Source organism: Alexandromys fortis, unplaced genomic scaffold (assembly GCF_014885135.2).
Source record: "Alexandromys fortis isolate MF-2015 unplaced genomic scaffold, M_Fortis_MF-2015_v1.1 scaffold_39, whole genome shotgun sequence".
Taxonomy (NCBI): Eukaryota; Metazoa; Chordata; class Mammalia; order Rodentia; family Cricetidae; genus Alexandromys; species Alexandromys fortis.
Window position 1 is genome coordinate 9518758 of NW_026067918.1, and position 12914 is coordinate 9531671.

At 48.6% G+C, this 12914-nt stretch overlaps 1 protein-coding gene across 2 annotated transcripts in view; it reads right to left on the bottom strand.

Annotated features, from left to right (window-relative positions):
- The window catches only part of LOC126500321 (alpha-N-acetylgalactosaminide alpha-2,6-sialyltransferase 1-like), a 19690-nt gene extending 7754 nt beyond the window's left edge, over positions 1-11936 (bottom strand). For both annotated transcript variants that reach the window (XM_050140079.1, XM_050140080.1), the window contains exon 1: positions 9650-11936. In XM_050140079.1, coding sequence (XP_049996036.1) covers positions 9650-9768 — 119 coding nt within the window. In that variant the 5' untranslated portion in view covers positions 9769-11936. The remainder of the gene's footprint in view (positions 1-9649) is intronic.
- Positions 11937-12914: the final 978 nt, after the last annotated feature.

Consider the following 12914-nt stretch of genomic DNA (forward strand, 5'->3'; position numbering starts at 1 on the left):
GGCTCACTATGTACCTTCAATTCCTCTTTCCCCTGCCTCCATCTCTCAAGGGCTGGGATTACAGGCTGTGCCACTAAGTCCAGCAAGGAAATGGATTTGAACTACGCACAGAGGAGTGGTCAGTTTGAAGGCACGAATAATATACTCTAAGTGCACTGGTGTCCCACTAAGGGAAGAAGCCAAAGCCCTTCTTGGTGGGATTTAAGCAAGACTTGGGTTCTCTACTTCACTCTCCTTTGTCTTCTGTCCTATGGCCATTTGTTTCTCGAGCCTGAACCTGTGCCTGCCCGAAGGCTGTCTTGGGAGTCTGTCCCTAGTTCTGAGTCTGTCAGCGAGTGACTGCATGTATACAAAGGGCTTTGCTCTGTCTTTACTGAATGGCACAGAAAGCATCACAACGGGAAGGAATGGGATACTCTACAGAAATCTTCAACAGAGTTTTACAAGGGATTAAGTCATTGGCTCCAACAGATCCAACTTCCGGTGTTGCAAGTACCATTGTTTATCAAGCAATATCCAAATGTTGTGCCCAACATTTTATAAGATTGCTTCTACACTTTATTTTTATTGCCTTCAGGAAATGATATGCAAGCATTGTTCTCTGAGTCAGGAACACCAAGGAGTACATAATTTCAATTTAGGGTTATAGCTATGGTAGTTCAGGTTGTAAAAGTTGGTGTCATGGGAAATTCAAAGCAAGCAAGCTTGTTATACTGTTTCACACTTGTTATATTGTAACATAAAAGGCAGATTGAGCAGGCTGAGTACACAGTAGAATAGCCAGTCTTATGTGATCTCAGGTTGGATGATGAACTCTGGCTGGGAGCTCTGGAAAAAGCTCCAGTCTCTTAGATAGAAGAGACATTGTCGTGGTATTGTCACAGAGGACATGAGAAAGGTGTCACTCAACGGCTGTTCACGAAATGTCTGTTCTGTGCAGGGTATGCTGATACACATACACAGGCTGCAGATTTGAATAAAGTCGGGCATCAGGGCTGGACAGTCGGAGATGTTTGCTGTTGGGCTGGCCAGTGGGAGATGGTTGCTGTTAAGGGTGAAGACAAGGAGAATCCTGCCAGGCCGACCCGTCAAGTGGGCGAGAACCTCTGCTAACCTTGCCTTGATGTTCCACCTTGCTCAGCCGGGGCCAACTTTTTGGTTTCATTGTATCTCTGGCCTTCCTAAACTAGGAAAAACAAAAACAAAAACAAAACAGAGACCTGTTCTAATCTTCCAGAAAGGGCGCTGTCTGTTCTGACCTTGAAACTGAATAAAGACCTAATTTAAGGTTTCTAAGCAGATGCTGGGGAGGAGTGGAACCTTGACTCTTAACCAGGGAACCAGGGGCCTTCTTCCTTGGAACACACACACACACTGGCCTGATACAGAAAATGCATTTCTCTGTATGTATTTTAAGTTTGTTTGTTTATTTCGAGACAGGGTTTCTCTATGTAAGGTAGCTCTGGCCAACCTGGAACTTGCTCTGTAGACCGACCTTTGCCTCATAGATTTGCCTGCCTCGTGAGTGCTAGAATTAAAGGTGTGCCCCATCACCACCCATCTATTTTTGTTTTGAAACGATGTTATGTCTACGAGTGGGTGTGTGCATGAGAATTCAGGTGCCCACAGAGCTCGATGCTGGTGCTAAAAGTCACACCCAGATCCTCTGTAAGACCAGTACTCACTCTTTTTAATTTTGTATTTATTTATGTATTTTTTTTAGGTATGAGTGCTCCGTCTTCATGTATGTCTGCATGCTAGAAGAGGGCATCAGATCCCATTATAGGTGGTTGTGAGCTACCATGTGGGTGTTGGAATTGAACTCAGAGCCTTGAAAGAGCAGCCAGTGCTCTTACCATGAGTCATCTTCAGCCCCCTGGTACTCTGAACTGAGGAATCTCTCTAGCATGCATATTGATACAGATACATATATGTGTATGTGTTTACATATAAACGTGTATTTTTAAAACATTAAGATAGTTGTCACATGTCCCAGGCTGGCCTCAAAATCACTGTATCGCCAAGGATAGGATGACTTTGAACTTGTGATCCTCCTGTCTCCAACTCCCAGATGCTGGGGTTTCAGGAATGCCTCACTATGACCAGTTTGTGCCGTGTCGGGGAACAAGTACCCTACCAGCTGAGCTACGTCCCTAGCTGAAGGCAGTGGACCTGCTGCATGAAGCAGCTCCCAGTGCACAGCATGGACGACTGTATGGAGAGAAAAAGAGCCCCTCTTTGGGATCTGTCTCAAGGCAAGGGTGGCTCAGTGACTCTGAGGGATGTTCTGTCTGTAGATGCTCCGGTTACGTGATGACTTGTTTGAGTTTTACATGAAGTCGAAGCAATGACCTAGGTAGAGACAAAATTATGTAATCTAGTTTCACTAAGTTCTCTAGAATTAAGTCTACCTGTAATGACTAGGTGTGTCTATGTGGGCATGTACCTAGGTGTTCCATTATTCTCATGTACAGAGTTCAACGAGGGTTCGAGAAGTCTTCAGATGCTGGTAGCTCAGTAGGTTCAGACTCCAGGGGCCTGACCTGGTACATGGGCCGGGTGGGCTTGAGGAGATCATTTTTCTACAACGTCTCTAACTCAGAGGGACAGAGCAAAGGGCTTGCAGACAATCCCCAGGCAAAAACCAATTTAGTTACATAATTCTGATCTACGTGGGAGTAAAGATACAAGATATTGAACTCCAAAATAAATTTATCGGAGCAGGGGAGATGGCTCAGTTAGGAACATGCTTGCTGCTTAAACATGAAGACCCAGGTTCAAGTCTCAGCACCTCCGCAGAGCTTGTCCTCAGGGGCAGAGACCAGAGGACTCCAGGTAGCACAGGTGCCCTCATTGCCTAACCAAGGGCCTTGGGACACACACACTGACTGCCCTGGAGAGAAAATGCCCACGGGCTCCATCCGGTAGAACCCAGCAGGCAAGCTCTAGGTTCAGCAGAGACGCCCATCTCAAACAATCAAGTAAGGAAAGATTGAGGAAAACATCTGCTATCCCCCTCCGCTCTCTGCACCCACACCTTGCCATGGGACTTGGGAATCACCAGACCTTTGCCTCCTGTCCCAGGGTGGCCACACTGAATCTTTCCCTGCTTTTCACTATTACAGTTTTTGCTTTGTTTCAGTTTGTTTGTTTGTTTGTTTGTTTGTTTGTTTTTTAAAATATTTATTTATTTATTATTTATACAGTATTCTGTCTGCTTGTATGCCTGCAGGCCAGAAGAGGGCACCAGACCTCATTACAGATGGTTGTGAGCCACCATGTGGTTGCTGGGAATTGAACTCAGGACCTTTGGAAGAGCAGGCAATGCTCTTAACCGCTGAGCCATCTCTCCAGCTCCTGTTTGTTTGTTTTTTGACCAGGTCTCACTGCGTTGCTCTAGCTGTCCTGGAACTCACTCTGTAGACCAGGCTAGCCTCAAACTCACAGATCCACCTGCTTCTGCCTCCTAAGTGCTGGAATTAAAGGCATGCGCCACTACGCCCAGTTTATTATTACTTATTTTTTTAATTAGTCTATTGAAAACAGGTGGTGGTGGCTTATTAGGGCTGCCGGGACCCAGGCGGTTCCTCACTTCAACCCATCCTTACAAACACAGCTTCTAGTTAGCTTCCTCTGGGGATCCCCAGCCTCCACTATGCTGAGATTACAGGTGGGCTCCATGGACCTAAGAAGACCCCGAGGGGGAATGACTACATGCTGACCCAAGGAAGACAAGACCACAGAGTGTCAGAGGATCTCCCACCTAAGCTAGGTGGGTCTGAAAAGGCCATGGGACAGGGATAATGGTGGTCTCCACAGCAGCCCAACCAGTGGCTCAAAAATTGGCCCCCTGTTGGGATTGGAGAGATGGCTCAGTGTTTAAGAGCACTGACTACTTTCCCAGAGGACCTGGGTTCAATTCCCAGCACCTACATGGCAGCTCATAACCATCTGTAACTCCAGTTCCAGGGGATCTGACACCCTCACACAGACACATATGTAAGCAAAACACCAATGCACATAAAATAAAGATAGATAAATCATTAAAAATTGGCTGCCTGTTCCTGGAGTCTGGGATGGTGCTGAGAAATGAGGCCCTCAGGGATTGAATTCTGCATCTTCCTGGATTAGGAGTCCAAGCCCTGAAATAAGAGGATTAGAGAAAACCTGCCTATTTCTTGGCTAGATAAATCGCTCAGGAGTTCAGGGCACATACTGCTCTTCAAGAGGACCCAAGTTTGAGTTTCCCAACACCTATGTTGGGTGGCCCACAAGCACCTATAACTTTAGTTCCAGGGGATCCCACTCCTCTGTGGGCACCTTCACTCATGTGCACACAGAGACACACAAACATACATGTAGTTAAAAATGATAAAAATAATTCTTTAGGAAAATAGTTATGTTTCTTTTGTTTTTAATTTTATTATTTTATGTGCACGGGTGTTTTTCCTGCATATATGTGCGCCATGTGTATGTCTGGTGTCTAAGAAAGCCAGGGGAGGGGATTGCTCTAGAAGCCCATTGAATTACAGGTGGTTGTAAGCCACCATTGTGGGTGCTGGGAACCGAACCTGGGTCCTCTCTGGAAGAGCAGCTGGCGCTCTTAACCACTGAGCCATCTCTGCAGCCCCATGCATATGTCTACACTCAAACAGAAAACATCTAAAAAGTCCCATAGGTCTCGGGCTCAGGTTCACTCAGTCTCTCATTAGTCTCCTGTTCCCAAGTGGACTCTGACTTTGTCACATCCTTGGGTTGCAATGTCCCCACTAGCTGAAGTGGCCTCTGGGAACCACACAAACCCTGTTCGCTCCACGATGCTCTGCCACTCCCCACACTTGCTGGAACTCGCCCACTTTCCTCTGTAACAACGGTCCAGCGTGACTTCAGTGCTAATAGCAACACCACATGAATATTTCACACTTCCAGGTTCGTGTCTTACTCGCTTCTATGAAACTTTCTATCTCTCGAGAGCTCACCAGAAAGGGGCGGGGTAAGAATGGCACCCAGGGCCAAAATCCCTTATGTTTTGCGGTCTCCAGGATGGGTGGGACGATCCTTGACTTTTATGGATCTCAGGTTAATCTTCTTTGAAAAGATGTGCAAACAACGACCTGGTATAGTTGTAAAGATCAAAGACACACACAGAAGGCACCTGGGGCGCAGTTGATAGAGCAGCTCCAGGTCTGAATCCAAGTGTCATAAGTGAGGGCGTTACCGTCTTCACAATGACCCCCATAAAGCAAGGTAAAGAAAGCGTCCGCGGTTCTCTGTCACCACTGTGAACTTCATTAAGTTACTTTTGTGTGTGTCGGTGAGTGTGCACATGTAGGTGCGTGGACGTGGACACCTGAGGTCAGCCTCCGGTGTCTTCCTTAGAAACCTTCTACTTTGCTATTTGAGACAGAGTCTAAGCAGGCTGAGCTGGCTGGCCATCGACCCCCAGGGGTCCACCAGTCTCCATGCCCATGGCACTGGGACTTAGTGGCCACCACCACGCCTGGAGTTTACATGAGTTCTGGGAATCAAACCCAGAAGTTCACTCCCGTGGCAAACATTTCACTGACTGTTCTCCCCAGTCCCTTCAATTTTTCTTTTTCTTTTTAGACACAGGGTTGTGTTTGGTGATGGCTGGCCTCCAACTCAGGATCCTCCAGCTGCAGCGCCCCCCTCCCCAGTGCTGGGGGTCATAGGCATGTTGCCCCCCTCCCCAGTGCTGGGGGTCATAGGCATTGTTGCCCCCCTCCCCGGTGCTGGGGGTCATAGGCATGTTGCCCCTCTCCCCAGTGCTGGGGGTCATAGGCATTGTTGCCCCCCTCCCCAGTGCTCCGTGTTCCCAGTGCTGTCCTGTTGCTAGCTGTCTTTTACTGATTTTGCTGCTTCCGTCGGCCCCTGCAACACTGTGGCTCCTCCAAGCTGTAAGACTCGGGGTCACTTTTGCACCCCCACCTTCTTCCCACCACTCTTTCAAAATATCTCTTGAAGTTCACTTTTTTCTTCTGGGATCCTCCCTGGGCTTCAGTGACTAAAGCCTCCTTGCATTCTTGACAATTAACTGCCTAGGCAATCCCTCTGCCCTTGATCATCACACTGGATGGGTCCAAACCCCTGTTCTCGTGAGGCAGCCTTTCTGCTCTGAAGGCCTTTGCCACTGTCCTCTGGCCCCACCCTTCTCTAGGGCTCCCCTGCTTTCCAGGCAAGCCCTTCATGTCAGGGGTGCTACTTCCCCATTCAGTAAGGCTGATGGGTTGTTCTAGGTTAGCCCCATCCTCCGTAGATTATTCTAGGTTAGCCCTAGTCTCTGTAGATTATTCTAGGTTAGCCCCAGTCTCCGTAGATTAGTCTAGGTTAGCCCTAGTCTCTGTAGATTATTCTAGGTTAGCCCCAGTCTCCGTAGATTAGTCTAGGTTAGCCCTAGTCTCTGTAGATTAGTCTAGGTTAGCCCTAGTCTCTGTAGATTAGTCTAGGTTAGCCCTAGTCTCTGTAGATTAGTCTAGGTTAGCCCTAGTCTCTGTAGATTAGTCTAGGTTAGCCCTAGTCTCTGTAGATTAGTCTAGGTTAGCCCTAGTCTCTGTAGATTAGTCTAGATTAGCCCTAGTCTCTGTAGATTAGTCTAGATTAGCCCTAGTCTCTGTAGATTAGTCTAGGTTAGCCCCATTCTTGGTAGACTCTTCCTTACCTAAAGACCATTTGCTGGAGACCATTTGCTGGTCACTCAACCAAATTGTACACTGTCTTTGAAGCCTTTAACAGAGACCTTCTAGACTCTCTCTCTTCCAGAGACCTCTCTCCATGGCAACTGTTCCCTCTGTCAATCATCTGGGACTTGGTTACATACAGTTTATTGAACATGCTTCATGTTACAGTCACTTCAGGGGATTTTAAGACTTATTCTAGTTGAATTTGTTTGTTTTTTGAGATAGGGTTTCTCCACATAACAACCCTGGTTGTCCTGGGACTCTCTTTGTAGACCAGACTGGTCACAAACTCACCGAGATCTGCCTGCCTCTGCCTCCCTAGTGTTGGGTTTAAAGCCATGAACCGCCACTGCCTGGCTCATTCTAGTTTTGAGTGGTGGTACATGCCTATAATCACAGCACTTGGGAGGCTGAGGCAGGAGGATCAATGAGTTTGAGGCTATCTTGGGTTATATAGTGAGACACTGTGGGTTTGTCTGTGTTAGATCTGTCTGTCTGTCTGTCTGTCTGTCTGTCTGTCTGTCTATCTGTCTGTCTGTCTGTCTATTGCTATCTATCCCCTCCCTTCCTCCTGTTTTCAGGGCTGAGAATCAAACCCAGGACCTCAGAGATGCTGGGCAACTGCTCTACCATGGAGCCATATCCCTCCCTCAGCCCTTTCTCCTTTTCAGAGCTTCTTTGGGTATTATACTCCACAACCTGGCTTGGGAAGAGCTGTCCCTGCTTGTCCTGAGGTGCAGTCAGCTTGGTGGCTACCCAGCTCTCGCTGACATGGGCTCAACAGTCAGTAGCTGAGGTTTCCCTGGGGAAAGCCCCTCTGCTCGGGGGACCCCTCAGAGGGTCTTTTCCAGGCTCCCGTCTCCCACAGTTCCCAGCAACATCATTGTCCACGGACACCTTTCTGGGAGTGAGGGTTCCACTCCTAGACCCCTGACACAGGAAGTGCTGGGCTCCTGCTCCACAGCTGCCTGGGCCATGGAGACCCAGGGTAGGATAGAGTGGTTCTGTTGTCTCCTCAGTGTGCCCCACAATGAACAACTGCACTGAGATTCAGCCTTCAGAAGTCTCTAAACCAGAAATGTTCACCGGCCTATTTACCATACCCGTGAACACAGGAGCCAGTGGTGTTGGCTGGGTACAAGGCTGGAGGGATTCTCCTGCAGCCCACTCCTACCAGACACTTCTCGCTAGCAGCCTTGGAGTTCTCCACCCCTTCCCCTTCCCACATTCTTCTAGGGATGATCTTTGACACCGTGACAGCTATTGTCATTGACAAAACACACACTTGAGAACTGAGCAGTCAAGTGACAAAAAGAAATAAATAAATCAGCAAAGGGGTTGGGCAAATTGCACAGGCCTCTAATCCTGGAACTTGGGAAACAGAGGCAGGTGAATCTCTGTGAGTCTCAGGCTGGTCTGCACAGCGAGTTCTAAGACAACCGGGGTTACACAGAGAGAACTTGTCTCAAATAGAATACCAACAGACACAAACACATCTTCGTACCACAAGCAAAAACAAATATCTTCTAAATGAACCCTTGAAGTAAACAAAAGTATGGAGACATTTTCAGGAGACTTAGAAGATGTTTTGCATTTTTTGCATGGGGAGGGAGTCTTGAACCAACCTTCCCCCAAATCACAATCTAATGACCATGAAGGAGAGAGACAAATCTCATCCAGGTAAAGTGTTCCTAAGCCAACATGGTGAGTCACACCTGTAAACCCAGGACTGGGGAGGCAGAGGCAAGAGGATCAGAAGGTCAAACCATCCTCAGCTACACCACCTGCAGGGACCAAGCTCAGGTCAGAGGACAAATGCCTGGGTTTAGCCCAGCTCTGTGGCCAGCAGGGCAGTGAACCATCCAGTGACTCACCTTAGCTGCCTGTCGTCCTCACCCCAAGGAGTGAGAAGCTGGAGGGTGTAGGACAGCCTGTGCACAAACACTGAGATATTGTGAGCTCTGGACACACCCAGGTACTAAACAGTGATAGAGTCGGGGAGACCCTCGCTTCCTGATCACTTCTCTGTACTTTCTTATCTCTTTAGCCAGGTCTCCTGTAGCTCAGGCTGGCCTTGAACTTGCTGTGTAGCTGAGCTTGAACTCCCGATCCTCCTGCCTCGACCTCCCCAGTGCTAGGATGTGCCACCATCCTGGTTTGATACAGGGAATCAGAGAGGGGCTTTGTTCACGCTGGGCGAGCACTCCACCCACCGAGCCACCTCCCTAACCCAACTTGTGTGTACTTTCCCCCTGTCTCTGTGAGAGAATGAAAGTATTGTTTGCAAGCGCTGAGTAGTAAAACCAAAAGAGTTTTTTCACTGAGCCTGGCAAGAGGATCTCACTTCGGGGGACGTGCTAAATGTTCGAGACGTTCTTGTGGAGGACCCCCTTGGGGCTCAGGTTTGATGGTTCCTCCTCACCCCCACCAAAGGTTGGTCTTCACTTGGGTTGCAGGTTTGACGGTTTCCCCCATCACCACTACCAATGGGAAGTCTTCAGTTGGGGCGCAGATTTGACGGTTCCTCCTCACCCCCACCAATAGGAGGTCTTAAACTCTACTGACTCCCTTTCAGGATGAGAACGCCTCTGAGACACGGGAAATACACAGACTAAGTCTTTGCTGCGGGTCAAGGAGAACGGCGTTGAGAGCAGGTCCTTCTCCAGCTGCCCTGTTTCTCACCAGCCCTGGGGACAACCTGTCTCGTGCTTTGTGTGCCGTCTGCAGATGCAGTTCCTGAGTTCCCAGCTCCTGCCTGCCTTCTCCTACAACCCTCCTGGTATCCGGGGCACCTTGGTCTTCGCCGCCACCTCCATTTCCATCTCTTCCAGGTTCTGACACTGGCCTTCCTTCCAGACCTTAACACACCGTGTGGACCCGTAGGAAGCTCGGAAGTCCCCAGGCCTCCTCACTGGCTAGTCTTTCTGGGACTCACAGGGTTGGCTCCTTACCTGGAAGGCTTTGTGCTGGGCTCCTTGATGAAGGAAGGCAGAATGAAGAGAGAGGTCAGCACAGCCAAAAGCAGGACCCCCTGAGCGCAAGGATGCAATCTCTCACACCAGATCTTCATGGTGCCTGGCTGGATCCCAGAAGCCTGTGGGAAAGCAAGTCTCTGACAGAGAAGTCACGTGGCCTCCGTGTGCAGGTATTTGGGCCAGGGAGCGCTGGTCTGTCACCTCCTATCTAGCCACTTTGGAGAGCAGAGGAGGGAAAGGAAGGGTGGAGTATGCTTTAAGCTGGCGTGGATTGAAGGAAGAGAAACTCCTGTTCAAACAAGGTGGTTTTTTTTTTTTTCCTTTTTAATCTCTGAAGCCAAATTCAGGAGAATTATATGAGACCATGTATCTATCACAAACAGCCTCGCTTTTATCTGGTCACCTCCTCTCTCAGCCTCATCCATAAGCGAGAGAAGTGGTGGTGTTCATGCTCAGGTGCTCATCCACACTCAGGTGCTCCACACACGGCCACCATCAAGGGTCAACTTCCTTAGTTTCTCTGAAACTGTGACTGGAGCAGCACCAGCCAGTAACGTTTCTGAGACTCGCTCGCATCCAAGGACCATAGAAGGCTTCACAGAGAAGCATCCAGGACTGGGGAGAAGGCTCGGTGGTTGAGAACACAGCTGTTTTAACCCAGCACCCACAAGGCAACTCACAACCATCTGAACTCCTGCTCCGGCGGATCTGCTGCCCCCTTCTGGCCTCCATGGGCTCCTGCACACTTGTGCGCAGACATACTCTCAGGTCGGATTTCCAGATAACATACAAGTATTGTGGATTCTTGCTTCTAGGATGCTGAGCTGTGCAAGCACTCAGCAGGCCCAGGGTCACTTGGAAGGTGCGGTTCTGCAGGTTTGAGGGCTTGGGTTCATTGCTCACACCTCAAAGCTTCTGTTTCTGCCCCAAAGCCCTTGGCCCTCACCCACATCACGCACCAGCGAATGCCTCACCCACCCTCCTAGGGACAAGAGCATGCTATCAGGCTCCTAGCGAGCCAGGGCTTGTAAGACAGTTAATGGGTTTAAATCCCACTGCAACTCTTGGCACCAGAACAGGGGCACCCCTCCCTTTCAGGGAACTCTTGTGTTCTGTCTCTGCCTCACTGTCTTTTTCTGTCTTTCTGTCTCTCTGTCTCTTTCTGAATAGGCTCGTTGTCAAGTCCTTGTTCTTGGGGCTGGGATGATGGCCCAGTTGGTAAAGTGGTTATTTTGCAAGGGTCTTTACCCTAATTAGTTCAATCCTCAATAGCCACATGAAAGGAAAAAAAGTTGTGTGTGGTGGTGGGGAGTCAGGTGTGGAAAGATGGTTCAGCTGGTGCTTGATGTTCAGCTCTCATGGCCTGACTTTGATCCCCAGAGTCCATGGAAAGGTGCAACCCAATGAAGTTGTCCTCTGACATGAGCACCCACCTCCAATAATAATAATAGTAATAATAATAATATAAAATGAAAACAAAGCAGGGCATGATAGTACATGCTTATAATTCTAGCAATGGGGAGTCAGAGACTGCCAGATCTCTGGGTTCACTGGCCAGTATGGGCTACTCAGTGGCATAAGACCAAAATGGGAATGATATACCTGACAAGTTAATGGAAGACCAAACCAGGAAAATAGACCTTGCAGGTTAAGGGTTCTGTTTTCAGCTAAGACAGTTAAGGACAAGTTCCAGTTTGTCCTGTGGTAAGCTCTTGCCAGGTAAGGTTCTATTTGTAATTAAAAAGTAAGATCCTGCACGGTCAACAAGACAAAACGACAGCCTACAGAATGGGAAAAGATCTTCACTAACCCCACATCAGACAGAGGGCTGATCTCCAAAATATACAAAGAACTCAAGAAATTGGACAACAAAAGATCACATAATCCAATTAAAAAAAAAATGGAGTACAGACCTAAACAGAGAACTCTCAACAGAGGAATCTAAAATGGCTGAAAGACATGTAAGGAAATGTCCAACATCCTTAGCCATCAGATGATGGAGGAAGGTCATTGGTTAATTATAATAAAGAAAATGCTTGGCCCTCATAGGTTAAAACATAGGCGGGCGGAGTAAACAGAATAGAATGCTGGGAGGAAGAGGAAGTGAGCTCAGAGGCCATGCTCCCCTCTCCCGGGCAGACGCCATGAAGCAAGTTACCAGGTCAGACATGCTGAATCTTTCCCGGTAAGACTGATGCTACACAGATTATTAGAGATGGGTTGATCGGGATATGAGAATTAGCCTGTAAGGGCTAGAGTTAATGGGCCAAGCAGTGTTTAAATGAATACAATTTGTGTGTTGTTATTTCTGGTGTAAAGCTAGCCGTGTGGGAGCCGGGCGGGATGAAAAGCAGGCCCGCAGCTCCTACAACACTCAGAGAAATGCAAATCAAAACAACTCTGAGATTCCATCTTACACCTGTAAGAATGGCCAAAATCAAAAACACTGATGACGACTTATGCTGGAAAGGTTGTGGGGCAAAGGGAACACTTCTGCATTGCTGGTGGGAATGCAAGATGGTACAACCTCTTTGGATGTCAGTGTGGCGATTTTTCAGAAAATTAGGAAACAACCTTCCTCAAGACCCAGTAATACCACTTTTGGGTATATATCCAAAGGATGCTGGGGAGTGGTCACCCTTTGGTGGGCATTCTTGGAGGTGGAGTTTGGACTGAGGCAACTCCCAGGAAAGGGAGCTTGGAATGGAGTTTTCTGCCCAGCCTTCCAAACATGGATGCCAGGGGGCTGGGATGAGGCCCCTGACCAAATACGCCAGACTCTGTATAAAGGGGTGCTGGGGAGCTGAGGTGATGCTTCTGACCAAACATTTCAGACTTTCTTTGGATAAAGAGCATCAGCTCAAATCTGGCTGCTTCCTGCAGGCATGGGGGCAATATGGGCGAGGGCAGAGCTGGGAGTTGGTGAGCTCAGCGAGAGGTGTGGCTAGAGGGGCATCCTGTTTACTGCCATCCTGGAGACGCCAGGCATCTGTTCCTTGAGGGAGATAAGAAGGCACGTGGCTAGGAGAAAAAAATATTGTTATTACCCGTCTTGTTTGTATAGACAAAGATAAGTGTGCCAGGCTGAGGAGCAGGTAGGCCCTTCATTGTGGCATCTTGGAAAACCAGAGGGTGGAAGGTCCTAACTGCTGGACAGAACAAGTGTCCTGAGTAGGATCCTGCTTGAGCCTGGAGAGATGGTACCAGCATGGATGTCCCAGGAGCTTAGCAGCAGAGGGGG